The sequence below is a fragment of the Leptopilina boulardi genome, unplaced genomic scaffold, assembly GCF_019393585.1.
Source record: "Leptopilina boulardi isolate dan_hultmark-lab unplaced genomic scaffold, ZJU_Lbou_2.1 LbouV2_249, whole genome shotgun sequence".
Classification (NCBI taxonomy): domain Eukaryota; kingdom Metazoa; phylum Arthropoda; class Insecta; order Hymenoptera; family Figitidae; genus Leptopilina; species Leptopilina boulardi.
In genome coordinates, this window is record NW_026137806.1 from 1,015,354 (window position 1) to 1,042,804 (window position 27,451).

The 27,451-nt window shown below is 23.7% G+C and overlaps 5 protein-coding genes across 11 annotated transcripts; 3 read left to right on the top strand and 2 right to left on the bottom strand.

The window, feature by feature from the left end:
• Positions 1-291: 291 nt before the first annotated feature.
• On the bottom strand, positions 292-13,794 carry LOC127280742 (palmitoyltransferase ZDHHC6). 4 transcript variants are annotated; one of them, XM_051303976.1, is made up of 8 exons: positions 13,562-13,794; positions 8,396-8,577; positions 8,222-8,306; positions 7,553-7,827; positions 7,149-7,361; positions 6,810-6,997; positions 6,235-6,396; positions 3,746-3,882 (listed from the first exon to the last, which is right to left on the bottom strand). In XM_051303976.1, exons 1-7 carry the CDS (start codon positions 13,614-13,616, stop codon positions 6,255-6,257), a joined length of 1,140 nt encoding a protein of 379 aa, XP_051159933.1. In that variant the 5' UTR covers positions 13,617-13,794; the 3' UTR covers positions 3,746-3,882; positions 6,235-6,254. The 4 variants fall into 4 exon arrangements, with proteins under 4 accessions (XP_051159931.1, XP_051159929.1, XP_051159933.1 ...); XM_051303975.1 differs by lacking the exon at positions 3,746-3,882 and having other exon boundaries at positions 5,850-6,396; positions 13,562-13,793; XM_051303974.1 differs by lacking the exons at positions 6,810-6,997; positions 7,149-7,361; positions 7,553-7,827; ... (1 more) ...; positions 8,396-8,577; positions 13,562-13,794 and having other exon boundaries at positions 292-3,882; positions 6,235-6,371.
• On the top strand, positions 3,284-12,530 carry LOC127280745 (ornithine decarboxylase 2-like). 2 transcript variants are annotated; one of them, XM_051303982.1, is made up of 8 exons: positions 3,284-3,302; positions 9,540-9,701; positions 9,911-9,987; positions 10,614-10,786; positions 10,992-11,292; positions 11,385-11,624; positions 11,831-12,039; positions 12,141-12,530. In XM_051303982.1, the coding sequence occupies exons 2-8, from the start codon at positions 9,605-9,607 to the stop codon at positions 12,295-12,297; spliced, it is 1,254 nt and encodes a 417-aa protein (XP_051159939.1). In that variant the 5' UTR covers positions 3,284-3,302; positions 9,540-9,604; the 3' UTR covers positions 12,298-12,530. The 2 variants fall into 2 exon arrangements, with proteins under 2 accessions (XP_051159939.1, XP_051159938.1); XM_051303981.1 differs by lacking the exon at positions 3,284-3,302 and having other exon boundaries at positions 9,311-9,701.
• A 121-nt stretch (positions 13,795-13,915) lies between the features above and the next one.
• On the top strand, positions 13,916-18,875 carry LOC127280747 (uncharacterized). The gene is made up of 4 exons (XM_051303983.1): positions 13,916-14,036; positions 14,108-14,144; positions 14,317-15,135; positions 15,235-18,875. The coding sequence occupies exons 2-4, from the start codon at positions 14,124-14,126 to the stop codon at positions 15,532-15,534; spliced, it is 1,140 nt and encodes a 379-aa protein (XP_051159940.1). The 5' UTR covers positions 13,916-14,036; positions 14,108-14,123; the 3' UTR covers positions 15,535-18,875.
• LOC127280744 (importin subunit alpha-7) lies at positions 18,783-22,217 on the bottom strand. Of its 3 annotated transcripts, none has more exons than XM_051303978.1 (8): positions 22,032-22,217; positions 21,086-21,301; positions 20,812-21,003; positions 20,522-20,745; positions 20,144-20,407; positions 19,859-20,063; positions 19,461-19,764; positions 18,783-19,375 (listed from the first exon to the last, which is right to left on the bottom strand). In XM_051303978.1, exons 2-8 carry the CDS (start codon positions 21,299-21,301, stop codon positions 19,179-19,181), a joined length of 1,602 nt encoding a protein of 533 aa, XP_051159935.1. In that variant the 5' UTR covers positions 22,032-22,217; the 3' UTR covers positions 18,783-19,178. The 3 variants fall into 3 exon arrangements, with proteins under 3 accessions (XP_051159935.1, XP_051159936.1, XP_051159937.1); XM_051303979.1 differs by lacking the exon at positions 22,032-22,217 and adding an exon at positions 21,852-22,008; XM_051303980.1 differs by lacking the exon at positions 22,032-22,217 and adding an exon at positions 21,825-21,982.
• Positions 22,218-22,652: 435 nt separating this feature from the next.
• Positions 22,653-27,346, top strand: LOC127280743 (protein regulator of cytokinesis 1-like). Its single transcript, XM_051303977.1, has 11 exons — positions 22,653-22,878; positions 23,556-23,703; positions 23,811-23,909; positions 24,035-24,184; positions 24,368-24,484; positions 24,596-24,913; positions 25,050-25,270; positions 25,429-25,573; positions 25,675-25,833; positions 25,979-26,215; positions 26,323-27,346. The coding sequence occupies exons 1-11, from the start codon at positions 22,859-22,861 to the stop codon at positions 26,713-26,715; spliced, it is 2,007 nt and encodes a 668-aa protein (XP_051159934.1). The 5' UTR covers positions 22,653-22,858; the 3' UTR covers positions 26,716-27,346.
• The last annotated feature ends 105 nt before the right edge of the window (positions 27,347-27,451 follow it).

Below are 27,451 nucleotides of genomic sequence, written 5' to 3' on the forward strand. Positions count from 1 at the left end.
TTTTCAGTACTTCTGTATAAAAAAAATAAAATTTCTTATACTTTTCAAATGATTTTGAAAATAAATAATATTTTATTAAACTTATTAATTTTTTTTTAAACGAAACGAATTTTGAAAAAAATGCAAATTATTAAAACTTGTAATTATGACATAGTATAAAATTCATTTACTTTTACTTACTTGTTAATTTCTTTTATATACGCATATTTATAATAATAATTATCCTAATTCAGACAAAAAAAAAAGACAACATGTTTTCTTCAATTATCTTTTATTTAAACAAACAATTTAATTCTTCTTTTTTTTTAACTAAAATTTAATTATGTTCTAATCGAAAAATAGTTTAACAAAATAAACAATAATCCTGAGAAAAATTATAATAATTTAGATGTCAATATAAAAATAAACATTTTTCAAAAAGAAAAAAAAAACAAAAAATATTTTATTTTGAAAATGTTTTTTTCTAACATATCGAAGGAATATTTTTATATAATTTTTTTTTGGGGGAAATTTTTCTTGTATTTCAATGACATTTTTTTTATAAAAAAATATTTATAATACTCTACTATAATACTTTTTATGTAATGTCCCTAGTATTTAGGTTTAAATTTTTTTTTTTTAATAGTAAAACTTTTAACATTTTAGAGAAATATTTGTTTTGAAAAAAATTCTTCAATATTTTAATCAAATTGATTAGGAATATTTCAAAAATTTCATTGAAATATTTTTTAAGAATATTTCTATTATTTTTTTTTAAGGAATATTTCTATAGTAATTTAGTGGAATATTTCTAATATTTCAGTGAAATATTTCTTAGGAATATTTCTAGTATTTCAATGGAATATTTTTAATATTTCAGTAAAATATTTTTTTTAGCAATATTCCTAATATTTGAATGGAATATATTTTAAATATATTCCTAGTGTTTCAGTATAGAGAATATTTCTTAATATTTTAAGTATTAAACATTCCTTTGAAATTATTCACAACTTTTTTTTAAATTATATATATATATCCCATTGAAATATGAAATATTTCTACATTAATTTAATGACACGTTTATAAGTGAATGTAAATTAAAAAAAAATGTCTTATATTAGCAATTTTTTTTTTTATAAAATCTTACGTAACATATTTTTTTTTTTTTAGTAATGATCCTCTACTTTTGAAATTGTTATGAATCCTTTGAATGAATCCGTAAATGGTTGTATATACATTTCTTTAAGGGAATTCACTGAACTATTTGGAATACCCAAAAAAAGATGAAAACCTTCAGGTATTGATGTCTCCTCATGTGAATGTATTCTCCATTTTCTTGTATTTAATGTTGAATTTAATTTTTCAAGTTTATGTAAAACAATTTTTGGCTTTTCAAATGGTCCCGGAATCCAAAAGACGGCACGATAAAATTTTTCAAGATATTGGACATCAACCACTGATAGTTGAGCGTTTGTCCATGGTTTTAAATTTGGTATCACATCAATTAACCAATCCCTTGACCATTCGTCATCGCATTCAACAATAATTCCACCATGACGTATATAAGTATCCTTAAACATTGGATATGGTCCTCTCTTAATTTTTGTAATTTCCAATAAAATATCATTTGCAATTTTATTCTTTTGAATTCGTGTTATTCCATTTTTGCGAAAATCATCGGGTACAATAACTTTTATTAAATCATTATTTTGTGTAAATAATTCCTGATCGGTTAAACGTTTTCTTTTCATAGAAAGAAAACTATTTTTATTTGTTTTTAACATTTGTTCACGATCTTGTATTTCAATAAATGATTGCATTTCATTGGGAAATGTTACTGGTTGAATGTAACATTCAACATTTCCTGAAGTGGACGGTTGATGATAATTTGATGATGATGATGTTAAATAATTAAATTCTTGTGAATAATTCGAAAATTCTGGAATTTGAAATGTATTTGAAATATCATTGGCAAACAAATTATTGGAATAATTAATTAAATTTCGATTTTGTATATTTGAATCGAAATATTCATTATCAAAACGAAAAATTTTATTGTCAATGATTTTTTGACAATTTCTTGTTCCCAATCTACTTTTATCGAATGACATTTGCTTTTCGGGTAATTGACGAGAATTACAAATTATTTCATTATTAACGGTTGTAAAAAAATTTTCACAAAAATTTGATTCATATTCCTCAGTATTGGGATAAATTTGTGAATTATGGGAATATTGTTGATTGATTTGAATTGGCTCCAAATTTCTCAATTCTAATGAATTTGTCTCATGAATTCGTGATTTTTTCGATGGATTTATCAATAAATCATTTTGTTTTTTTCGTTTTGAATTTATTGGATTTTTCACGGAATTTGATGATTCAATTTCTAATGTCGATGGAGAATTTTTACTATTTTGTCCCTTATTAATTTTCGACAAACTTTCAATAAATTTTTGATATGTATTTCCTGAATTAAAATTAATTCTATTATTTCCTTGATTTACATTTTTTTTATTTACATTTTCTTGATTAACAATTTCTTGATTGGAAAAATTATCAAAATTTGAAATAATTCCTTGATTTGTCTTTAAACAAGATTCTCCATCATTTTCTGATACCAAAAGCAGATTTCTAAAGTTTTCAACCATTTTTAAATGTTTTTGACGTCCCCCCCTTTTTTTTTTCTTTTTTGATATTTTTATTCTTTCGAAATTTGTGTTTTTAATTTGAATTTTCTCTGAAACTTTATTATTATGATTATTAATATTAATATCCTTTGGAATTTTTGTTAAATCTTTAGAAGGTGATAATTCATCAATTATGGTAATTACTTCAAAATTTTTGGGAATTATTTCCGGTTCTATTATAATGCAATCATCGGAAATTTCATTATTATTTTTTAAAGAATCATCAATTTTATTATCATTTTTAGATAAATTTTCATATTTTTGACAATCTTCGGAAGAATTTTCTACTTTATCATGAACATTAGAAGAATCTTTAATATCATTATCTTGTTTAGAAGAATTTTCTTTATTTTGACAATTTTCGAATGAATTTTCTACTTTATCATGAACATTTGAAGAATCTTCAATATCATTATTTTGTTTAGAAAAATTTTCAATGTCATTAATTTCTTTTGAAGAATCTTCAATATCATTATTTTGTTTAGAAAAATTTTCAATGTCATTAATTTCTTTTGAAGAATTTTCAATATTATTATTACTATTTTCTGTAGAAGAATTTTTATCGTTATTAACATCTTTAGAAGAATCGTTTATTTCATCATGGACATCGGAAGAATCTTCAATTTTATTATTCTCGTTAGTAGAATTCTCAATTGTATTATTATTATTATTATTATTATTATTATTAATGTTAGAAGAATTTTCCATTTTATTGAAATTTTCAAAATTATCTTCAATTTCCTGCTCGTCTTGTAGAGAATCAAGAAATTTATTTTCATTTTTTGATGAATCTTGAATTTTATTATTTTCATTAGAAGAATCATCAAATTTATCATTATTTTCAAAATAATCTTTAGTTTTTTGACAATATTTACAAAAATTGTCTATTTTATTAGAGACAATAGAAGAATTTTCATATTTATTATCATTTTTAGAAGAATCACTTATTTTTTGACAATCCTCAAATGAATCTTTAATTTCATTCAAGTCCTTAGAAGAATCTATTTTTTCACAGTCCTCAGACGAGCTTTTAATTTCATTTAAATCCTTGGATGAATCTGTAATTTTTCTCGAATCTTCAGATGAATCTTTAAATTTATCCGGAATTGTTTCATTTTTTTCTGATGATGATATATTCAAAGACGTTTCTGCACTTTTTTCCTTTGACATTGTTTTAAAAATATGGTAGAAAACTTTTCTTTTCAAAATTTCACATCTGAAATGAAAAATACAAAATTTTTTTACTAAATGTTTCGTTAATTTTTTAAATTATTAATTGTTAGTAAAAATAAATTAATTTTTATTATTATAAAAATAAAATATGTCCATTTTTAATTAAAATCGATTGAATCTTTAATTTAATTACTTAATAATAAAATAAAAAATAACACACAAAGTTTGTAAACAAAACAGAACAAGGAAAAATAATTAATTTATGATTATATTAAACGATATTATAGATAGAAATGATAAAAATAAATTTTTAATTCGAAAGAAAATAATAAATTTATTATATTCTAATAATGTTATAATTCTATTTAATAGAAAGAAATTGTTAGAAACAAATTTTTTTAATAGTTAAAAATTCCAAAAAGATTATAATAATGAATTTATGAAATAAAAAAATTACTTGCCTGTTTATATTAGAAAAATGGAATTTTTTTTAAAAATAACTTTTTTCAATTCACACACAAATTTTCTTCGCGTTTTATTTATTTAATAAATAAATAAAAATACTTTATTCACAAGAATTAAACTTTTTCACTTGTTCCAAAGTAACAAACACGTGGTCATCAAATTTCTTCAAGAATATTGAGATTTTCTCATTTTGAGGTTAACTCAAAAAAAAAAAAAAATTGAACTCTTCTTCTAATTCAATAAATAAAAATCCTACTATTTACAATTTTTTGTTTAAATATAATTTACAATAAAATATTTTTTAAATTTTATAAAAATCAATTTAAAAAAAAAGTATTTACATTTTTTATTTTAAATTCTCAATCCTGTTCAGTAAACGGAAATGTCTATTTTACCTATTTCCGGTAATTGAAAAAAATTTTAAATTCTCCATTTATTTTCTTAAGGGGTATTAAAATTAAATTTCATATTATAATTTAATAAAATCAATTATTGTCAACAACAATAAAATTTCTATTAAATCAATTAAATAAAAATTCAATGATAAGAAGAAGAAAAAGACAAGAAAACCCTCAATTTACAGTAAATATTTGAAAATCTATTACACAAACAAATCATTATCCAGATTTCATAATTTTTTGTTCTTTTCTTTTTGTATTGTCAACGTTTTCTAGAACATTGAACTCTCGACTGATAAATTTATATGTATTATAAATATATACATATATATATATATATATATATATATATATATATTTATTTATCAGTGTAAATAAGATCACACGACAAAATATAGCTAATGACATATTATCTGAAAAATCAGGAAGTCATTATTGCAATAATTCCGTTGACGCCTTTTCATTATCTATATTAATTGATATATATGGAAGTAAACATGAAAAGTAAATTTAATTTTTATTTTGAACATCAATAAACGCAAAAGGTGTTAAACAAAAAAATAAAAATAAAATTTTTAAAAAATACAATAAACACGCTATGCGTGACTTTTTCGTTATGTTTTATATTATATCACAATATATTATATATATATATATATATATATTTTTATACGCGTGTGTAAATACGACTTTTCATACAATCATATTGATTTTCCTGGCCTTTTCAGTCTCGGACGTTTATGCAGCAAAATATTCCGAGCGGAATAACCCATTGCATATAATTCGTCAAAACTGAATATATTTTCCAATTTTTCCCATTTCTACACTTCTTTTCATTATAAAATTCCAAAAACAAATAAAAATGCTTTTAATTTATAAAAACTTTAAAAAAAAAATTGAAGAAACGTAAAATAAATCAAAATAATTAAAGTCTCAAAAAAAAGAAAGAAAAGAAAAAAAATTTCCTAAAATAATCATTGCCTAAAAAGAGAAAGAAAATGAAACATTAAATGTCCATTGGAAAATATTTATTTAAACACTTAAATATTTAATATTTGGCAATGGCGTATTTATATTTTGCTATAAAATGCCAATATAAATATATTTTCGTTTAGAATTTGAAATTCTAAAATTCAAAAAAAGAAAATAGAAAAAAAAGTTGAATTATTCTTTTGATGATAAAATACATCGACATTATAAATATGCAATTCCTCGAAGAGTTTCGTTTAGATATTAAAAAAAAAAAAAAAGAAAAAATGAAGAAAACTTCACGATAACTGTGCGCTTTCGTTTTACACAAAAGAAAAAAAATTATTCAATTTAATTGCATACAATTAAAATAGCAATTTTTTTTTTTTTTTACTTAAATCAGAAAATAAAAATTATTAAATAATCGTCAATAAAAATAATCAACGAAATTAGAATTAAAAAATGTTCAATTGATAAAAGAAAATCATCAGACATTTTAGAAATTAAAAATTAATTTAAAAATCGGGAAATAGATAAAGAAAAAAAAAAATTGAAATAAAAACCTTAGAAAAATTTGCAGTTGTTAATCCACCTTAAAATGGGAAATTTGTTCGTTTTGATTTTCGATGACTTCAATCGCGCACGGTCGAGGAAACCAGCCTCGAATGCGATTCAATTTATTGTCACCGGAACCCTCGTCTTCTCTCTCACCAAAAAGCCAATATCTGTACACAAAGAAAAATCAGAAAATTAGATTAAAAAAAAGAAAACAAATAAACATTATAAATTTATAATTTCAATGAATGAATTTATATCTATTAGAATTTCTCTTTAATTCAATATTTAATTAAAGAAAAAATTTCTATTAAACACAATATTTATTCAATAGAAATTTCTTCTATTTAATTAGATTTTTCTTTAATTGAATGAAATATTGTTAAATATTCAACAAAATATATTTACATAAAAGAATTTTTATTTGATATAATTTCCATAAAATTATTTTTTATTTTATTAATTAAACAAAATTTCTATTTTAATAAAACTTGTAAAAAAAGAAATAAAATTTTTTTGATGAATATTCTACGCCATTAGGGAAGATTAAAAATTATTTTATAAGAAAAAAATTAATACAAACTTGTGTCGTCTAGTGACGTTTACTACGTCACCAATTTTCAATTTAATTCGCGAATCATTGGTGAATGGTGGCGAACAAAATACTTTGAAACCATGACTTATAGGCAGCCATGATCCCGATGCTGGTGCAACAATTCGAAATTTTCGGGCATGTCGACGTTTTTCCATTTTTTGGGCCAATTGTTCCCGCTGAAATAATTGAAATTAATTTTTAAGATGGAAAAAAATAAATCAATTCTTTTTTGAATAATAAATAAATATAATACTTTTTTATGTAGAATAAAAAAAAAAGAATTTTTTTTTTTTAAATAGAAAATTAAAAAATTAACGAAATATTTACAGTTAGTGTATATTGATCACAGCCATCAATAACAGGCCAATGAATTCCATCACCTGACGGAATACAGTGATGAGAAATTACTTGCTTTATATTTTCCTTCATTCCAATGTCATAAGGATGAATAAATATTTCATTTGTTTTGTAACGACGATATTGCGCCTTTGTGAATATCCAGTCTTCAATTCCAGTTCTATTTCTTACAATAGCGACAATCTATGAATATTAAATGAATTGAATGTAAATTTAAAAAAATTAAAATAATTTATTAAAAAAAAAACAATTAAAATTAAATTAATAGAAATAAAAATTCATTAAATCCTAAAATCGGAAAGAAAATAAAGTTGGGAGTAAAAATAAAATTTTTAAATATCAGTTACATAATAGAAAAATTGAGCGAGACTTACTTGAAAATAAAGTAACATGCCAACAGCAATGACGACACCAATTGACAGACTTATGGTAAAAATTGCAAAAAAAAGAATAAATAACGATGGTGGTGGAAATTTCATGGTTCTTGGTGAAAAAATTGTCATTATCCATGAAATTAAAATAATTGTCGAAAGTAGAGAGCCACCAACGGCGCTTGCTAAAAATGCCGTGAAATATCCATGATTTAAATGTCCAACACAATTATTTATCCATGGACAATGATGGTCCATTTTCATAACACAGCGACCGCCTAAAAATTACATATGAAAAAATAATAAACATTTTTTTCAAAAAAAGAAAAATAATGATTATTTTGAAACGAATATTAAAAAAAAAATTTAATTTATAACATTAAAGAAAAAAAAAACAAAATTATTTGCCTACAACCGGTTTAATTAGATGAAAATTATAAAATACATTTATTAAATTCCTGAAAACAATAAAAATCGAGAATAAATTTCGAAATATTGTCCAATTAAAGGCATATAAAAATTGATTTGTCTACAAATTTTCAAATCCTATTTTTTTATCCAATATAATTGTATATTTATTCGAAAACTAAATTATTTATGTGAATTCAACGATTAAAAAAAAAAACTAGTTAACAAAAGTATATTGTATATTTAATTTTTTATATAACTTACAACTTCTGCAGTGATGAGATCTTGGTGCTTTATATCCTTGACAAATTGAGCAAAATTGAAGAAATTCACAATCAGATTCATTTTTCTGTAATTTTAATTAATTAAAAATAATTTAATTAAAATTCGACTAAATGAATATTAAAAATAATTATAATTAATAAATTGTTTATTAACCGGCATCCAATTCAAGGGTAAAAATCCTGGTCCCTCGTAAATGGAATATATAAAATGATAGAGTGTCGATCCACTGAGAGCAGAGAAAAGTAAAAAATTCATTGCACCCAAAAAACTTTCTTGCGGTAACATCAATTGTCTACTGCAATGTATTGTCATCAATGTAATTATTTTAATGAGAGCTGAAACATAAAGAAAATTTTTTATTTTATCATTTTTAAATTATATAATCCTTTACTTTTAATAATACCCTCAATAATTCACTATTAAGATTAAAAAAAAAAAAAAATTGCGTGTTACAAATTTACCCCAATCGATGGTAATTGTTATAATTATTATTATTATAATCTAAGATTATAATTTAAAGAATTGATACCTCCAGATAGAAAATTAAATGAGGAAACAATTTTTATAACAAATCTTTTTTTTTTACGCGGAGATAAAACAAATCTTATAATAAAAATATTCACTCATATGAAAAAAATGAATGTAAAATTTCTTTTTTTTTTAAATTCTATTTAAAGCCCGATCTCATTTACAAAAGATTAGTGTCTTTTCTTTAATATGATAACCAGAATAATGAAGGTATTCATCGTATCTATAATTATCAATTTGTTATATTTTTGGCATTATTCTATTTGAAAATAAATTTAAAAAAATATTTTTTAATGAATAACATTTCAAGTAGAAATCAATGAACAATTATGTAATAAATATGGTTTTGTCATTTTCTTCATATGAAAAATGCAACAACAAAAAAAAAAAAAAAAAAAATTAGAAAATGATTTTAAACAAACGAATGACTTTTAAACCAATCAGATGTGTAGAAATATGATTCTCAAGTGTCCTTTGTGAATTCAGTGGGAAAAAGAGTTTATCAAAAACAATGCGTTACACTCATGAAAGGCTCAGTTGCTTCTGTATCGTTTTAATAACAATATATACTTTTTTGATACACATCCTTATAAACCAATAGATATTTCTATTAATTTTTATTTTTTATTTTCTTCATTTTAATTTATTTCTTTTTATTTTACATAAAAAATATATATTTTTTTTAATTGTTAATTTCTTCTTTTTTTTATTATTAAAAGAATTATTAAATAAATCATTTAAAAAAAAATGAATTGTCTTCAAGTAACAGGCGTCGAAATTGTCGATGATTTTATAACTGATGAAGATATTATTAAAAAAATAACTAAAACACAAATGGACGAAGATTCATTTTTCGTTCTCGATGTCGGTGACTTAATAAGAAAACATAAAATGTGGTTAAAGGAATTTCCAAGAATAACACCACATTTTGGTAAGTAAATCGTGAAATAAAAAAAAATTGTCAAAGAAATTATAAAATATATAAATATAATATTAAAAAAAAAAAAAAAAATATTACAGATGTAAATTTCCCCTTTTTGATTCAGTATAAAATATTATGTAAATTATGATTTTATAATTTTTCCTCTACTCTGATTGATTAATAAATTTTCTCAACGTATGATATAATATTTTTTTTAGCCGTAAAAAGCAATTCGAATTCAATGGTTATTAAAACGATAGCCGCACTCAATGGAAATTTCGATTGCGCTTCGCTGGTGAGTTGAGAAAAAAAAATTGTTCGATATCAAAAAATTAATAATTATAACTTTATAAAATTAACAATAATTTAATTCTAAATAGAATAAAATAATTATTTAACTATAAACATTTAAAGAATCTAGAGTGAATCCAAGTTTTTTTTTCCTTCGCTTTTAATTAATTCTTTCTGTTTCCGAGTAACTTCATTTTGAATTGTATAATTAAATGTATGAATGCTTCAATACCAGATTGTTCAGTAAATTAAAAAAGCAAAAAAAAAGAATTCTATCTCGAACTTCGTTCACAATTTTTATTTCAAATGCATAAACTCTTTTTTTACACGTATTTCACAGACATATGAATAGCAATTAATTATTCGAACTATGAATTACTTATCATCAATTTTTTAAAAACGGAAATTTATTAGGTTTTATTAAAATTTTTATGGGAATAAAATTCAAATATTTCAATAAATTTTTTTTTGCGATTTGACGAAATGAAAAAAGTGTTAATTAAATGATTACTTAATGAAATATTTATTTTAATTAATATTAAATAATTATATTTTATTAAATTTATTATATTTCCTTTTAATTTTACTCAAACGTTTATTTATTTTATATTACTTTTTTTTATTTATTAGCAAGAAATAATGCAAGTTATGGAATGTGGAGTTACAGGAGATAGAATAATTTTTGCTCATCCAGTAAAATTTCCATCACACTTGAAATACGCCAAAAAAGTTGGTATTCAAAGAATGACAGTTGACAATCCGAATGAAATACATAAAATTAAAAGTATTTTTCCAGAAGCAAAGTGAGTAATTAATTTGTATTTCCCTTTTTTTTCATTAACATCGTAAACAGGATGTTTTCTTATTGTTCAATAAAAGGTATTAAAAAATAATTTTTATAATAAATAAAATAAATTTACATAAAATTTATTTGAAAAATAAATTTAAATTAAAAAATTAATAATATAAAATTTATATTATTTTATATATATGTAATATTTAAAATAGAATTGTGATTCGAATACGTTGTGATGCAAAAAAAGCGGAAATAAATTTGGGCAATAAATTTGGTTGTGATCCCGATCATGAGGCAAAGGAATTAATTAATTTGACAAAAAAACTGGGACTTCATTTGCATGGCTTTAGTTTTCACGTTGGTAGCCTTTGTAGAGAAATAACAGCTTATTGTCGAGGAATTAAGATCTGCAATAATTTAATCGATTATGCAAAATTAATTGGATGCAATGAAGTGTGTCTTATTGATATTGGCGGGGGATTCCCCGGAGAAACTGATGCAAATATACAAGAAGTGAGTACACTTCTTTTTTTTCTGAAAAAAAAAACCAATTCAAATTTTTATAAACATTATTTCTAATAGTAAAAAAAAAAATTATTCAATAGTTTGCAGAAGTAATAAATGAAGCTTTAAAAGATGTCGATTCATCAATAAAAATAATCAGTGAACCCGGAAGATATTATGTTACTTCAGCATTTAAATTAGTTGCACAAGTTCAAGGGAAAAAAAGATTTCACCATGGGAATGAAGAACGATTTTTTTACTATATTAATGAAGGTGTATTTGGATCATTTAAAGACGAAATGATGGGATTGGAAGCAAGAGTTCCAACTTCCTTAAGAAAAGTAAGTCAACGAGGAATTTTCAATGATGCAGGAAAATTTTACTAGTGAGCTTAACAAAATAAGCAAATTTCAAAAGATAAAACATTTTTATTTTAATTACTTTTTCCTTCTTCTATTTTTAGTTTTTCTCTTTTCTCTGTTTTAATTAAAAAAAAAAAAAAATTTTATAATAAACTTAAATTAAATTTTTTTTTGATAATTTTTAGACACAAAGCAATAAAAAATTTGTCAGCATAATGTGGGGACAAACAGCCGATGAAAAAGATTGCATTTTGAAAAATATTTCACTTCCAGAATTTGAAATTGGCGATTGGCTAATTTGGAAAAATATGGGAGCTTACACAATAAGTTTGGCTGCATCATCTCATGGTTTTAATTTATCAAGAGTTTATCCCATTACACGAAGAAGTGAATGGTGAGTTAATTATTCAATTTTTATTATTTTCTACTTTCTCAGAATAGAAATAAAAAAAAAAAAAAAAAAAAAAATTCACACCTATTCATAATTCTCTACAGGGAAATTGTGTGCGCCGAGGAAAATTTTACAAAAAATGTAACAATGACAAATAAAAAAAAATTAACTGACTCTTCGAAAAAGGTGACAAATGATATTGAGAATTTCAGGGAAATATTAAAAACAACAAATGTTCCCGCTCATGATGTTTGTTGTTAAGAGTATATATAAAAATAATAATAAAAATAAATGCAAAATAAAGATTTTGTGAAATTTTATAACATCAAATCGTATATATATATATATATATATATATATTAAAGAGCGTGAAAGATAAAAATAGAAAACAAAAAAAAAGAAAGAATAAACAATTTTCTCCAACGCAGAGAATATATTCTTTAATCAGTGATAAGGAGTGGAAATTCATTAATCATTTCTCAACAAAAGAAAAATCGTAAATAATAAACATGATATCACAATATAAGAATATTTCCATTGATTCAAGTGATTTGTATTGTGAAAACGAGGTGAGATCTTAATGAAATTAATAGTCACGTATATATATATATATATATATATATATATATATATATATATATAAAAGAGAAGTCTACTTAATATAATTATGCGTATAGTACAAAAAATATATTTAAATAAATTTCAAAAATAATTTTTTTTAAAATATAGATATAATTTTACATTAAGTTTGTAATTATACTAATTTTACAATTATATTTAATTAAATAATAGATTATTTAACAAATATAATGAATAATTTAATTCTGAACTTTTATTTCCTTCTTGCAATTTTTTTTTTTTTGAACAAATAATAAAATTATTTATTTTTAATCCTAATTAAAAAGTAATAAATTAAACACAAGTTATATATTTATATTATTCTTTTGAAATTAAAAATATGTTTTGAAAATTCATAATTTTTTTCTAAATTGAACATTTTTAAATTAATTAGCATCATTAGTTCATTAAATAAATTAAATTAAATTACTTGGAATAATTTAATTATATATTTAAATATAATATATAAACATAACATATAATTATAATATTTATAATTTTAATAGACCTTTTTATTTTAATATTCGAAATAATTGGATTTAAAAATAATTTAATTACCACATATTTGAATTTAATTAACAATGTAATTTAAATAAAACATTGAATTTACTAAATAATGAAATTTAAATGATAAATTGAATTAAAAATAATTTATTCAACGAATAATTGAAGCTATTTTTATTTGTAAGTAAAAAATTGATTTGCATTTATTTAAATTTAGCGCTATTATTCACAAAATTGCAAAGTATAAACAGTTACATAACCTTAAATTTAATGTTATTGAAAAACATCTCAAATTAATAATTTATATGTTAAATGTTTGAAATATGTGTGAGAAAGTCTAAAAGTAGATAAACAAAAAAGAAACACTATTCAATTATTATAATTATTTTAATTTTTCTCATACCTAATGCTGTAAGTGGACCCCAATGGAATACTTTTTTCATTGGACCGGTACACATCCTTCAATTATATTTGCAAATCTCTTTTATTTCAACATTACTTTTGTTAATTCAACTACTCTATGAAACTTTCATGTCAATTATTTAGAAAAATAAATTCAGTCACGTCATTTTTAATTCTTGATTTTTAATAATTTCTCTTCATTATAAAATTCTACTGAATCATAAATACACAACTTGACGTTTCATTTTTTGTTGTTGGTAGCATTGTTGATTTCAGGGTTGAGAATGCACATTTAAAAAAATATATAGTAGAACGTCCAAAATATGTCATTTTCATATTGTGTATCAACCTTATTGTTAAATGCGTTCCATGTTCCATGTTTTGATGTGATTCTTTTTTTTATATCAAAACAAATCTGTCATCCAAAAAAAAAATACGTTTCTAAATTTATTTATCTAGTCAGCGATAATAAAGAAGTAAATTAATTTTTTTAAAAAACGTTTAGCTTCTAAAAAGTTATTAATTAATTGTGGACATTAATTTACAGTTTCAACGCAAGGGATATGTATAATCCTGATTTACAAGTACTGTTATTTTTTAATTATATATATTTAAGAGTTTATATTAATATTACTTATTAAAAGTAATAATTGAAATTTTAAATATATTTTTCATTTTATTTTATTTATAAAAAATAAAAAAAAACTTAATTTTATTAATATATACAATAAATTTTGTATTTCGTGTTATTTATAGGTTAGATGTAGAGAAAAAAAATTTTTACCTTCAAAAACACCAAGAAGTAGAGCATCATTGCCAAGATTATCCGACGAAATGTCATATCAACGAAAGTTTCACTATAATCACGAATTTAATAATTCAGAATCATCAAACAGTAATTATAGTGATGAAAGTGATGACAGTGATAATAGTAACACTGACAATGTAAATTCACATTCTTCATCACTATCATCAAAAACACCCTCACCAAATCCTCAAAGAAACAAAAATTATTCTTCAACTATTAAAAAAAGAAGGAATTCCACAAAATCCAATCAAAGTTCAAATAGCACAAATAAAAATGAATTCACTTTAAGTTTAAATAATACATCAAAAAATAATGAATCAACTAATAGCAATTTATTCATTATAATAATATCTGTATTTATTATTATTGGATTATTTTTCATTTTTCCAGAAATGCAAAAAGTTTTTGCCATTAATAATAATAATAATAATAATAGTACGCCAGAAAGTAGAGAGAAAATTTTAAAAAATGTTGAAAATGAAATACGTGAATTGAAAAAAGAATTTCGTAATCAGGAGAAAAAAATTTGGCCCGAAATTTATTCGGGTATTATTGATGTTATTAATAATCCAACGAGGCCATCGATATTTGTCTTATTTGCTGATCGTAATGATTTAATGAGTTGTTTGGCATTGACAATCGGTGAACTTGGTAGAATGGCTTTTGGAACTGAAAAAAGTCTCACAGTTAAACCAACACAATTAAACAGTGACACTGGCGATGTTATTGATAAATTACGATTGGTTATTCCTCAACGAAAATCTGTAGTCAGTATATATTTTATTTTTTTTAAATTTAATTCCTTGAATTTTAAATGAAACAATTTTTATATGTAAATATTTTTGAAATATTTTCATTATTTACAGATCTTTTGGGATTTTTTGAGCATAAACGATAAAGCCTTAAAGGCTTTTCACTTTATTTGCGATAGGGAGAATCCTTTGGTTCAACAAGCCATTTATGTGATTACTGTGAAAGCCGAAGGTTATCATGAATCTGAAAATCCTTTACGATTTATAGAAAATAAATTGAGATCAAATTTAACTGGAAGAATTAAAGAGGACTCTCTAATGCCACTAATAACGAGAATCACTGATGGACCTATTATCTCCGTGAAACCAGAATTTAATATGCAATGTAAATTTAAAAATACTCTTGATTATTAATTGACAGTAGAAAAAATCACATCTCTATTTTTTTTTTCTCGTGTGTTAATTAAAAATTTATTCTGAATTTTAGTTATAATAATAATATTTTTCACTTTTTGTCGACACTGCAATCATATTATTATTCAAAACGTCGCATATTTGATTTTTTTTTCATTAACTTTTCAGATATTAGTTGTTTAATTGTATAAATTGTTTCTCTTCGTAATTATCCTAAAACCAAAATTTCTCAAGTTTAAAATTTGTTATTAGCTTTAAGAAAATTATATTTATTAAAATGTAAAGACTTTTTTTTTTAATTTTTTTTTTTAATGTGTACAAAAAAAGTGAGATATTTTGTCGTATATTGTTTCTTAATTGTTAATATTTATAAAACCTAATTTTCGATTAATTTACAACTTATGTGATAAAAAAAAATCGTACTTTTCTTTTAATAGCAAAAACTCAATTAGATTGCTTATGAATTATTAAAGATCTGAATTTCTTGTGATAAATAAACATAAATTAATTTTTCTAATTTTGAGTAATTTTAGACACCTTTAAATTTTATAAAATTTAGTAATTTTAACATAAATTATGTATTTTTAAACTTCTTTTCTATTTTTCCAGTTTATTAATTTTTTACTCAATTAATTTATTATTATTATTTTAATTATAATTTTCATTCATTTTACAATAATTAAAAAAAAAAAATAAGGAAGTGAAAAAAACGCCATTTTTTTTTTTATTTTTATTTTAAGAGACGAATTTACTTTCAATAAGGCATTACAAATAATATTTAACTTTTTGTTTTTATTATCGAAATCTAATATACTAATTGCACAGTCTAAATTAAAATTCTAATGCAATAAAATCAACTTTATTTCCTTCTTAACGAATGATTATACAGAGAGAATGCAATGCCTTTTATTTAATAATAAAATTGACGGAATTATAATTTCTCAACAAAAAAAAAAAAAAATTATATAATGTAAAATTAATCATACGCATAATTAAAGAAAAATTTAATTATTGAAAGAATAATGTTTGTTATTCAAAGTTGACGCATGTAATTTAAATACTGTGTAATTAGCTTTTTGACCTATTGTCAAATTTCGATAAATAGATGATAAAATGAAAAAAAAGTAAACTCAAAAATTTCGAGGCATACACAAAAAAAAATATAATTAAAATAATTCAAAATTGAAAAAAAAATCAAAATAATTTCACGATTCTTTTTTTTATGGTTTCTTTTTTCTTTTCTGTTTCAAATAATATTGATAGAAAGTATAACATGAAATTTAACGTTTCATCGAACAAATTATAAATATATAATATAATTGCGTTGTGTAACTGTCGGCAGTCCTCGTAATGTTACAAATACCGTCTTCAATCACAAAAAAAAAAAAAAAAATTAAAAAAAAAGGAAAAAAAATTTTATAGAAAAAAAAAATCGCCTCGTTGCCATTTAACAAAATAACTTTGTACAAGAAAATTATTACCTAGGTATATATTTCTCTAAATTAAAAAAAAACCACTGCATTGGATATTTGATTATTTATCCAATAACACGATAACAAACATCATTTTTTTTTCTTTCTAATATCGAAAGACCAATACAAAAAAAATAACATTAACAATTATATAATATATATAGTGATTAATGCGCGTCTTTCGACTATAAACAAATTCTGACATTGTCAATTGACAACGAGGCATCTACTCAAATTAATCCTATATAATGAAGAAAAAAAAAATTCGGCATTCATGAATTATCTCACGAAAAATTGTATTTTTCAATTGATTTTTACGTTCTTTTTAATTTAATGTAGATGTAAATTCAATTTTATCGAAATTAATTAAATATCGATATAAATAAAATTTATCTAAAAATTTTCCCTCTCCCTCTATTTAAAAAATTGGATCAATTGAAAATTGTTACAAGAAAAATTTGAATTTCGGAGATAAATTCAGTCATCCTAAAAAAAAAAATTTTCTTTTTAGAAAACGGCAAAAATTTTCCCATAGTACAAAGAAAAAAAAAATCTTATTTCTTTTTAGCAAAGCAAACAGATGAGTGATTCTCTAATAATAATACAATAATTTTTGTTAAGCTCCGTCGAAATAAAAGTCGGTAACTAAATGTAGGTTGTTTTCTATGTATAGTGCTCGTATTAATATAGTAATAGTATCGTCGAACCTAAATAATAAATACATTTTATACAGTCATAAAGTCATTCATACAGAATGTCCAAACTTGCCATTTTTTTTTTTTTTTTTAAAAAAAACGTTCCCCGATTTGTGAAAATACAAATTAGTAACGATTTTGTTTCTTAAGTTTTTGTTTTCAATTTTTTTTTTACTATGAAAAAAAGAATTTAATTTATTTATAAAATATGAAATATTAAAAAGAAAAATTCTTTCTTATTGACAAATATTCTTATAAATTAAAAATTAATTTCTTTGATCTATTTAATTGTAAGGGCATTCTGTATAGAAGGACTTTCTCCTTTCAAAAAATTACGAGATATTTACAGTAAAAAAGTTTAATTGGTCATGTTTTCATTTCTTTTTTTTTCCTACTTAATGTAAGAGTTGAGTACCGCGTTGCGTATTTCTTGTCCAGTGATTGGCTACGTAGTCGCGTACTTCAGTCAATCAGTGTCTTGCAACAAAAAAAAGTCCTGCAAGTTCTCTGTTTTCATTTTCTTTTTTTTCGTTTTTTTTTCTTTTATTTATTCCGTAATTCACAGTCAGTCTAAACGTCAAACTTGATTGTGTTTCTGCCTCAGTATCTTTTATTATTATTATTATTATTATTATTTTATTAATCAATCGCAATCATTTATTTTTCAATTCAATGACGATACAAGAGATGAAATTCAATTTTTTTTTTTCAAAATTAATTTCAATTATTATTTAAATTTGATAAATATTTTTATGAATTTTAATAAAAAATATTTTATTTTCAATATTAAATTTCATTTACGTTTTAAATTTAATAGAAAAAATTGTTAATTGTAATTTTTTTCTTGAGAAATAAAAATAGTTTTTTTTTGTATAAAATAAATTATTTAAAGGGAGAATTTTTTTTAAAAAGAAATATTTCTTTTCAATAAAAAAAGTGTATTGAATAAATCGTAAATCTTGTTTTGAAAATTAAATTTCCAAGTATCGTCATTGTGACTTACATTTTCCCAAGTGTGTGTGTGTGTATGTGTATTTTTTTAGTACCTAACAGATTCTACTTAAACCTAAAGTTTATTTAGTTTTTTTTTTTTTTTTTTTTTGTTTTACTGAAACCTTGGTTTTTTTAAACACCTAGTTGGTTTAACCAAAAATTAAAAGAAAAAAAAAACAAATTACAATTGTAGAGTGTTTAGAGGTTTCAGTAAATTTGAGAGATAAAGGAAAAATTTTTGAATGACAATGACTCGAAAAATGAAAAATTTTAAATTGACTAAACAAAAGAAAAAAAATGTTAATTGCTCTCTCGATTGTATTATTTTTTTCTCTTTTTTTGGAAGGAATTACGCGAGTCGCCTGAATATATTTTTTTTTTTTTTGTTTGTTTTTTGATTCACCAAGTAGTGAATAAATTGTGGGATATATTGACACTTTTTCTTGTTTTGTTTGTTTCATATCAGAAAAATTGATAGTATAGTTTAAAATTGGAAGCCTTGCATTGGTATTTGAGAAGAGTCGGGTGATGTAAATTGAAATTGTTGTGATTGCGCATCAACAGATGGAGCAATTCTTGTGTCTTCTTCCTCCGATCCAAAGTAACGTTCAATAATATCAAAAGCCTTTTGATAAATATCCAAATTTTGATGTGATTGAAGAAATTCTATCTTGTCTAGGCCTGCAGAAAAAAAATCAATTTTCCATTCGTCTTTTAAATTATACTTCTTTTCAAAATTTATTTCCAAAAAAAAAAAAATAGTTACCATAACATTCTTCAATAAGAACTGCATATGGATTTACACCATTGTGTAAAGTTGCATCTTGTTCTCCAAGTCGGAGAATATTTTCCAATCCATTGAGTGCAACTTGCACAATTTTTGGATCCATAACTGTCAATAAATCGCACAATGGCGAAATGCAACCTTGCTCTGCTAAATAGCGAATTTGTTCAGGTGTTCCGCCACTCGTTGCATTTGTTATTGCCCATGCTGCTTCTTTTCGTGTTTTAAATTCAGCTTTTCCTAAAATGTCTATTAAAACCGGAAAGATGTTTGCCTCGATGACAGCCTGTAAAGAAAACAAAAAAAAATAGGGGAAAAAAAAGAAGTTAATTTTTATGTAACGAAATACATTTTAAAAAATCGATTCAAATTAGACGAACTTGAATTTGTTGAGGATTGCCGGCAGTAATATTGGAAACAGTCCAGCAAGCTTCTTTGCGAACACTCTCGCGATTTGATCCCAATAAATGAAGTAAACATTGAAGCGCTGAACAATTCAGTACCACTTGGGTTTGAACATCGTCACCCGTTACAATATTACCAACGGCTCTTAACGCTGCACTAATTACATTGTTTTGTTCATGCCTTTAATGAGCAAAAAAAAATTAATTAATTTAGGTACTAAATTAAAAATTTTTAATTATTTCTCGAGAATTTGAACTTACATTAATAGTTCAACGAGACGTCTACAGACACCAGCGTCAATAGCGGCTTGAATTTTTTCATTGGGCCCATCGCTCAAATAGGAAAGTGCCCAACAAGTGTCAGAAAGAACGTCACAATCATCGTGATTGAGAAGATGAGCCAATACAGGTAAACATGGTGCAACTTGGGAAAATGTTGGCGCTGGATTTTTACCACGACAAAGATTTGAAAGTGCCCAAACTGCATTGCGTGTCATTGAAATACGTGTTGTTTTCGAAAGAATTCTAAAAAAAAGCAAAACAAAATATTAAATATTTGTCATTATTCTCAAATAATTAAAATTATATATTATTTTAACAAGTGATAAATTATTATATTAAAAAAAGTAAATAAATTACTGTAAAAGAGGCATAAGAATGCCATTATTTAAAACATGATCTCTGCATTCAGGACTGTCACCGGCGATATTTCCTAAAGCCCAAACCGCTTGTTCTTGAACATCTGGATATTCCAATGAGCCGAGCAATGATATAAACATAGGTACAGCACCAGCTTCAATAACAATACGTGTTTGTTGAGATGTTCCACTTGCGATATTAGTTAAAGCCCATGCTGCTTCAAACTATAATTTATGTAAAAATTAAAAATTCTTTTCTAATTCAATATTCAATAATTGAAAATTATTTACCTGTAACGTATTGTTGTCATTATTTCTAAGAAATTCGACAAATCGCGGAACAATTCCTGTTTGAATAACTTCATCTATTGGTGGATTTGGCTCTCGTGATAAAAGCTTTCTAAATTTTTGCGTCGCTGCTAATTGCTGTTCAACATTGACACTATATAAATCCTGAACCATTTCTGGTGTTATTACTGGTTGCTGTTGGAAAATTATTTTCTATTATTACAGATACATCTTTAATTAGAAATTTTTACAAATCTATTTTTTGCTAGCGATTTACCTGTAAAGTTGTAGTAACTGTGGGATATTCATCTGTAGTGGAAGAAACATTATCATCATCAGTGACAATATTGGGCACATTTCTTCGCTTTGACAATTGTTGTTCTCGTTTTTGTTTTCGTAATTGCACACCTTCCTCTTCACGTCGTCTCCTCAATTCCTGAGAATCGAGACCTACATTTTTGTAACGATATTTGTGAGTCGGCCCAGTCGACATCTATAAATTAATTTTTTTCATTATGAAAATAATAATTATAGCTGTTAAAATTATTTTAACTTCGCAATTTATATTGCAACACAAAAAAAATCTAATAAACAATGTTCACAAAATTGTTATCTAAAAATAAAATATAACTAAAAATAAAAGGAGAATAAAAATGAATCATCAATATTATTCGGCTATATACAGTGATAAGAACTGTTTATTTAGGAAAATATATAATCTCTATAAACGTCATTTCTAAAAATGACAATCTAAATAATAAAAAAAATTATAAATTAAATAGATGTTTAAAAAATTATTTTCAATGTAATCGTCAAATGTATATATATACATGTGTATAAGTGATATATGGAAACAATATAAAATGGATGCCTCCCATATACGCGATTTAAATGTTTTTTGACAATGGAGTAAATGTCGTAAGGGTTAGGTGCTGACACAAGTGGGTGTAATCGATTAAAATTGATTAAAATCTGGCAAAATTTTTAAAGAAATTTTCTTTTCATATAATACTTACGATAAATTAATTTTGTAATTCTAATACCTTAAAAATCAATTAATCTCTGATAATTATGCGAATGAAAATTGTAACATTGGTATATTAGTATGAAAATTGGAACTCCCTGGAACACGATGTTGTAACCTTCGGTGTGTCACTCGCGTTTCCAAATCGACATCAAGTTTTTTTTTTTTTTTTTTTTTCTTTCGTTTCGCTACTACTTACTGTTCTATATATGTGTGTGTTTGGCTTGAAGCGATGATCACTCGTTAATTATCATAAAGAGAATTAATGAAACTGACACACTTTACTATCCCCGTAAATCACGAACGGGTGGTCGGGAATAAAATTATATGTGCGCGAAATTGCAAAACTTCCAACACCAAAAGGAAATCACGAATTCTTTCTTTTTGATTCCCGAAATTAATAATCGTTCTAAAATACACTGATTTTTTACCTCTGTCAAATTAGAAACACGATTAGAACGGAAATACCAATCATAAAGCGAGGAAATTCAATAATTGTCACATGGACTATTTTCATTGGCTGTGAAATTCTTTTCCGGGAAATTCAAAACATTCATCTCTTTAATGATAAAAACAAAAGAGAGATTTTTAATAAAAAAAGATAAAATTTCTCTTTTTGGTTTATTGATATTTTGAGTTATTATTATTTTTTTATTGTTAAATTTAAATAGAGACAAAATTTGACGATTGATTTGAAATATTTTGCGCCAAATGGAATCGACCAATCATTGCGCGCACCTTAATAGAAGGATGGAAATGGATGTATTTTGGAACACAAGCCAAAGTAGGGGCCCCGTTCGACCAATCAAAGTTTGTTATTAATTCAAAAGAAAGACGTTTGTATGTTGACTCCTCACGAAGGATTTAGAAACCGTCCTGTGCATTTGTTATAAGATGTTTAAGTGATATATTTACAATTATATTCATGTATAGAACAAGTAAAATAGTGAATCAACATATCTGCAAACGTTATAAATATTCGAATTGTTGTTAGTTAAACTTTTCAGTGACAAGAAACAAGACAAAATGACTGATTTTACAAATGGGTAAGTGTGCGTTGCTTTTTCAACGTATTCCATGTATAGTGCTTGGCCTTTTTTTTTTTGTATACATAATCGGATATATTTCCACTTGATTTCAATTCTTATTATCTCATAATAAAAATATTTCCAAAGAAATTCATTGAATATCATGTTTTTTGGTCAATGATTCCAAATAATTGAGATAAATTTCAGAAATATTTCTTTTTTAACATGTAATTTTTTCCGGATTCTGATCAAACAAATCATTCTGTCGATTTTCTTGAGCATTATTTGGTTGAAGTTTTTAATGTATTCAGTTTGTTTAGGGACATTAAAAACTTAGAATACCTGAATTTTATCTTGTATTGTTTTTCTAACCTTAAAATCGTCTATTTGAAACTTGCGAATAAAATTTTCAATAATTATTTATTTATTTATTTTATTATCAATTTCTTGTGTAATGTGAATAGAAAATTGAATTAATTTTTCAATTTTCATTATTTTAGAAATATACATTTCGTCATATATTTTTTTTTTTGAAAAAAAAGAACAAATTTTATGTGCTTGATTTTTTGAAATAATTTTTATTGCATATTTATAGTATTTCATTTAATGTTTTTTAAAGATAATTTCAGTAATTTTAATAGTTGATAGTTAAAATTAAATTAGATATATATTCTTAAAAGTTATTTCACTTATAGAGATGATACATTACAATCAATGGCAGTGGAAAATATTTCCAGTACGATTAAAACAGATTTGAATCGATTGTACAATATATGGAAAGATATTGGTCTTAATGATGAAACTAGGACTTTATACTGTCAAGAAGTTCACAAACACATTAAAGTATGTTTATTTCAATTTTTATAATTTTTCTTTCTTCTTTTTTTATGTATTACACAATATTCGTTATTATAAAATGATATATTTTTTTTTAAAATGAAATTTTACAGGAATTGATGAGTGAAATGATTTTTGAATTGGAAGAGAAAAAGAATTCTCTTCTACAAGGAGTGCAAAATTTAATGGAATTAGCAAATACACTTGCTAAGGTTTGTTCATTTTAAACATACAATAATGTTAAATTTTTATTTATTTTTAAATAAGAATTTTTTTCATACATTTTTTTTATTTGCTTCATTTTTAAAATTTATTATTGACTATTATTTTGTTAAAGGAATTACAAATGGATGATATTCCTGGCACAAATCCAGATTATGAACACTTGCCTCTTATTGAAATTCAGGAAAAATTGAGAACACAAGTTCATGAATTGCAAAGAATGAAAGATAGTCGTCTCGAATATTTAAAGGAACTTCGATTGCGGGTAAAATATCAAATATTTTATTTCAGAAATTTTTTTTTAATTGAACATTTTTGAAAATTTTATATGTAAATAAATTTATTATTAATTATTTTCAATATTATTTATTTTATTATAATTACAATTGTAAATGAGAAAGTTAGTGATTTTTTTTGTTTTATCTTTAAATATTTGTCAATTCCTCAGGAGGAAGTTGTTTGTAAAAAACTTGGCACAAAACCCATTGGCTTGAGCAAAGAAATGCCTTCTGAGGAAGATCTCAAGCAATTCGACGATTACTTGGAAATTCAGGAACGTGAAAAGGTAAAGTTTCTTTTGTATGTTCTTCATTTATAAAAAATATATATATATATTATTGATACGTTGAAAAAAACTAAAAATTAAAATAAAATTTTTAAATTCACGAAATTACAGATTCGTTTGGATGCATTATTTAAAGATTTGCGTAGAGCCATTATGAAATTAATGGATGAATTACAAATTTCACCTTCCTTGGATTTTGAGAGAATTGTTTGTAATGATTATGAAAATTTTATATACACTGTTGAAAATATGACAAAATTAAAAGAAGTGAGAAATGACTTAAAGGCTCAGGTGGAAGATGCAAAACAGCAAATTATTGAGAAAAAAAATGAGCTCCAAGCTCTTTGGAATTATCTTGATGAACCTGATGAATATCGTGAATCTTTCCTTTTAAAATATCCAGGTCATACAGTCACAACTATTTCTGCAGTGAGTTTTATTTTTGTTGTGTGATCCTCAATTTTGAAATATTGAGTATATATTTATTGAAAAAAAAATGAATAATTTTTTTTTGTTTTTAAGTTATTTATATTTGACTTATTAAAAAAATATTAAATTATTTCAGTTTAATGCAGAAATAAAACGTTGCAAAGATAAAAGATGTGAAAATATTGGAAAATATATATTAAAAGTGAGAGAGGAACTGGAAGTATTGTGGGATTTGTGCCAATTCAGTGAATCTCAAAGATGTTTTTTGCCATTTTATTCGCAAACTTACACTGAAGATTTGCTCACACTCCATGAATTAGAGGCAGAAAAACTGCGTAAATTTTACAAATCAAATAAGTATGGTCTATTTATAATTTCTAAATAATTTTCACATAATTTTTTTTTATTGTTTTTCATAAAATAATTAATATTATATTATCATTTATTGCAAAATTTATTAAAAAATTTTGTCTATTTATAATTTTATTCATAAAATTTTTTAAATTAAATTACAGAAAGATATTCGATCTTCTCGAGGAACGAGAAAATCTTTGGGAGAAAATGAAGGAGCTTGATCAAAGAGCAAACGATCCCGACCGTTTTCATAACCGAGGTGGCCAATTATTAGCTGAGGAAAAAGAGAGAAAAAATACAACAAAGGTTTGTGTGGCTTTATAAAAGTTTTATTATTATTTTTTTTTTTTCTTCAAAATTTAAATTTTCTTTGAATTATTAAAATAATATTATTTGTTTTTAAACAGAAATTACCGAAAATTGAAGAGCAATTGCTTCAAGCAACAAAAGAATATGAACTCGAATGTGGAAAAATGTTTAAAATTAAAGGTGTTTCCGTTAATGAATATTTGGATCAAAGTAAAGCAGATTACGAGAAGGAGAAAGAAAATGTGAAAATAGCTCGTGTAGGTAACAGAAGGAATATATAAATATGTAAAGTTTTTTTTTCGGAATAAAAGTTGTTTTTTTTTTTTTTTTGTTTTAGTTTTTAAAATAAAATAAAATTTAAGAAACAATATAAAAAATATGACATTTTTTTCTCACGTTTAGAAACAGGCAAAAGATAAATCGGCAAACAAATCGGGCAAAAAAACGCCTCTTAGCACATCGAAACGAACGCCAATTGGAATGAGTATTCATGTGAGAACGCCAACTGTAACGGGGGCGAAAAGAAAATTGCCATACGACTCATCTCCTAACAGTACCACACTCTCAAAAAAACGCAATATGAGCGGTGAAAAAAATCGAACTGCTGTGATATCAACCAAGGCGAGACGCAGTGGGAGAGTAAGTTTTTATTTTCTATATTATATATTATATTAAAATAATTTTTTTTTTTAATTAAAAAAAATGATTAATTAATTTAATTATTTATTAAAATTATTCTATTATAGATATCGAAAAAAAATTTATTGAGTATTAATAAAACTAATACGCCAAAATCGGGTAAAAAACAAAAACTAAAAGCTGATGGTTGTAATAAAGCGAATCTCAGTATTTCTTCATATGGAAAATTTCAAGAACACTTGGAACAAAGAGAAGAATTACGAAGTTCCATATTGTCAGAACAATTATTGGAACATGCATTTGATCGTGGTACTAATATAAAAACACCAGTACGAACACCAGCTAGACCGTTGCGTAAAAATTTACTCTCAGTAAATAATGCACAATTAACACCAAGATCTGTGGCATCAACATCCCGAACATTAACACCACGAACACCACGAGTTATGCACACACCGCGTTTAGCAACTGTGCCCAATAATAAACATTGTATTTTTTAAAATATCACCTTTTTTTTAAAGTTTCTAACATTACACAATTTTTAACATCATTTAAACGAATATAAATATAATTAGAAAAACAGCATAATTAAATAAAGGCTCTCTTTTATTTGTTGTGATCGCGAGCTAATAAAAAAAAAATGCAAGTGCAACATCATTTTAGTTTCATATTTTAATATTGTTTTTATTTTTTAAACGGAAATTAAAGTCAGTAAAAAATTTTTCTTTTTTTTTTTTTTTTTCTTTGGTTAATACTCATTAAAGGTGTATATTTTTCTAAAATTTAGATAACAATTTTATTTCGATGGTATAATACTGTGAATGTGAATGCGTTTATTAATATTCTTATTTTTTTAAAACATATTCAGTTATGGAAATGAAATTTATAATTTTTTGTAAAAGTTTGTCGGCTTGATGTCGAATGCGAAATGCATTTATTAGGTATTTTTATTTGTACTTACTTAACAATATTAATAGTTATATTATTTTATTTTATTTTTGCTTTATTAATACGTTTTCATTGGCAATAATTATTTAGATAATAAAAGATCAATTTTCAATTGATTATTTATTTGATAAACTTCTAGGAGAACGTGTTGTTGTTGTTTTTTTTTTTTTTTTTTAAATATTATACTTATTATTTACCTGTAAGGAAATACAATCGAGAAAAACTTGTCAACACTTATAGAATATTAAAAGAAGCATATTTTATTCAAAATTAATTTAAAGAAAGAAC

Bases quoted from the DNA above. Each gene is read 5' to 3' on its own strand.
- LOC127280743 (XM_051303977.1), top strand. From the start codon at position 22,859: ATGACTGATTTTACAAATGG. The intron at 23,910-24,034 runs GTTTGTTCATTT...ATTTTGTTAAAG, and splicing joins TAGCAAATACACTTGCTAAG to GAATTACAAATGGATGATAT. The intron at 26,216-26,322 runs GTAAGTTTTTAT...ATTCTATTATAG, and splicing joins AGGCGAGACGCAGTGGGAGA to ATATCGAAAAAAAATTTATT.
- LOC127280747 (XM_051303983.1), top strand. From the start codon at position 14,124: ATGTATAATCCTGATTTACAA. The intron at 14,145-14,316 runs GTACTGTTATTT...TGTTATTTATAG, and splicing joins TGTATAATCCTGATTTACAA to GTTAGATGTAGAGAAAAAAA. The intron at 15,136-15,234 runs GTCAGTATATAT...CATTATTTACAG, and splicing joins TTCCTCAACGAAAATCTGTA to ATCTTTTGGGATTTTTTGAG.
- LOC127280745 (XM_051303981.1), top strand. From the start codon at position 9,518: ATGAATTGTCTTCAAGTAACAGGCGTCGAAATTGTCGATGATTTTATA. The intron at 10,787-10,991 runs GTGAGTAATTAA...TATTTAAAATAG, and splicing joins AGTATTTTTCCAGAAGCAAA to AATTGTGATTCGAATACGTT. The intron at 11,625-11,830 runs GTAAGTCAACGA...GATAATTTTTAG, and splicing joins TTCCAACTTCCTTAAGAAAA to ACACAAAGCAATAAAAAATT.
- LOC127280742 (XM_051303974.1), bottom strand. From the start codon at position 3,836: ATGTCAAAGGAAAAAAGTGCAGAAACGTCTTTGAATATATCATCATCA.
- LOC127280744 (XM_051303978.1), bottom strand. From the start codon at position 21,301: ATGTCGACTGGGCCGACTCACAAATATCGTTACAAAAATGTAGGTCTC. The intron at 20,064-20,143 runs GTAAGTTCAAAT...TGCTCATTAAAG, and splicing joins CGTCTCGTTGAACTATTAAT to GCATGAACAAAACAATGTAA. The intron at 19,765-19,858 runs GTTCGTCTAATT...TTTTCTTTACAG, and splicing joins GCAATCCTCAACAAATTCAA to GCTGTCATCGAGGCAAACAT.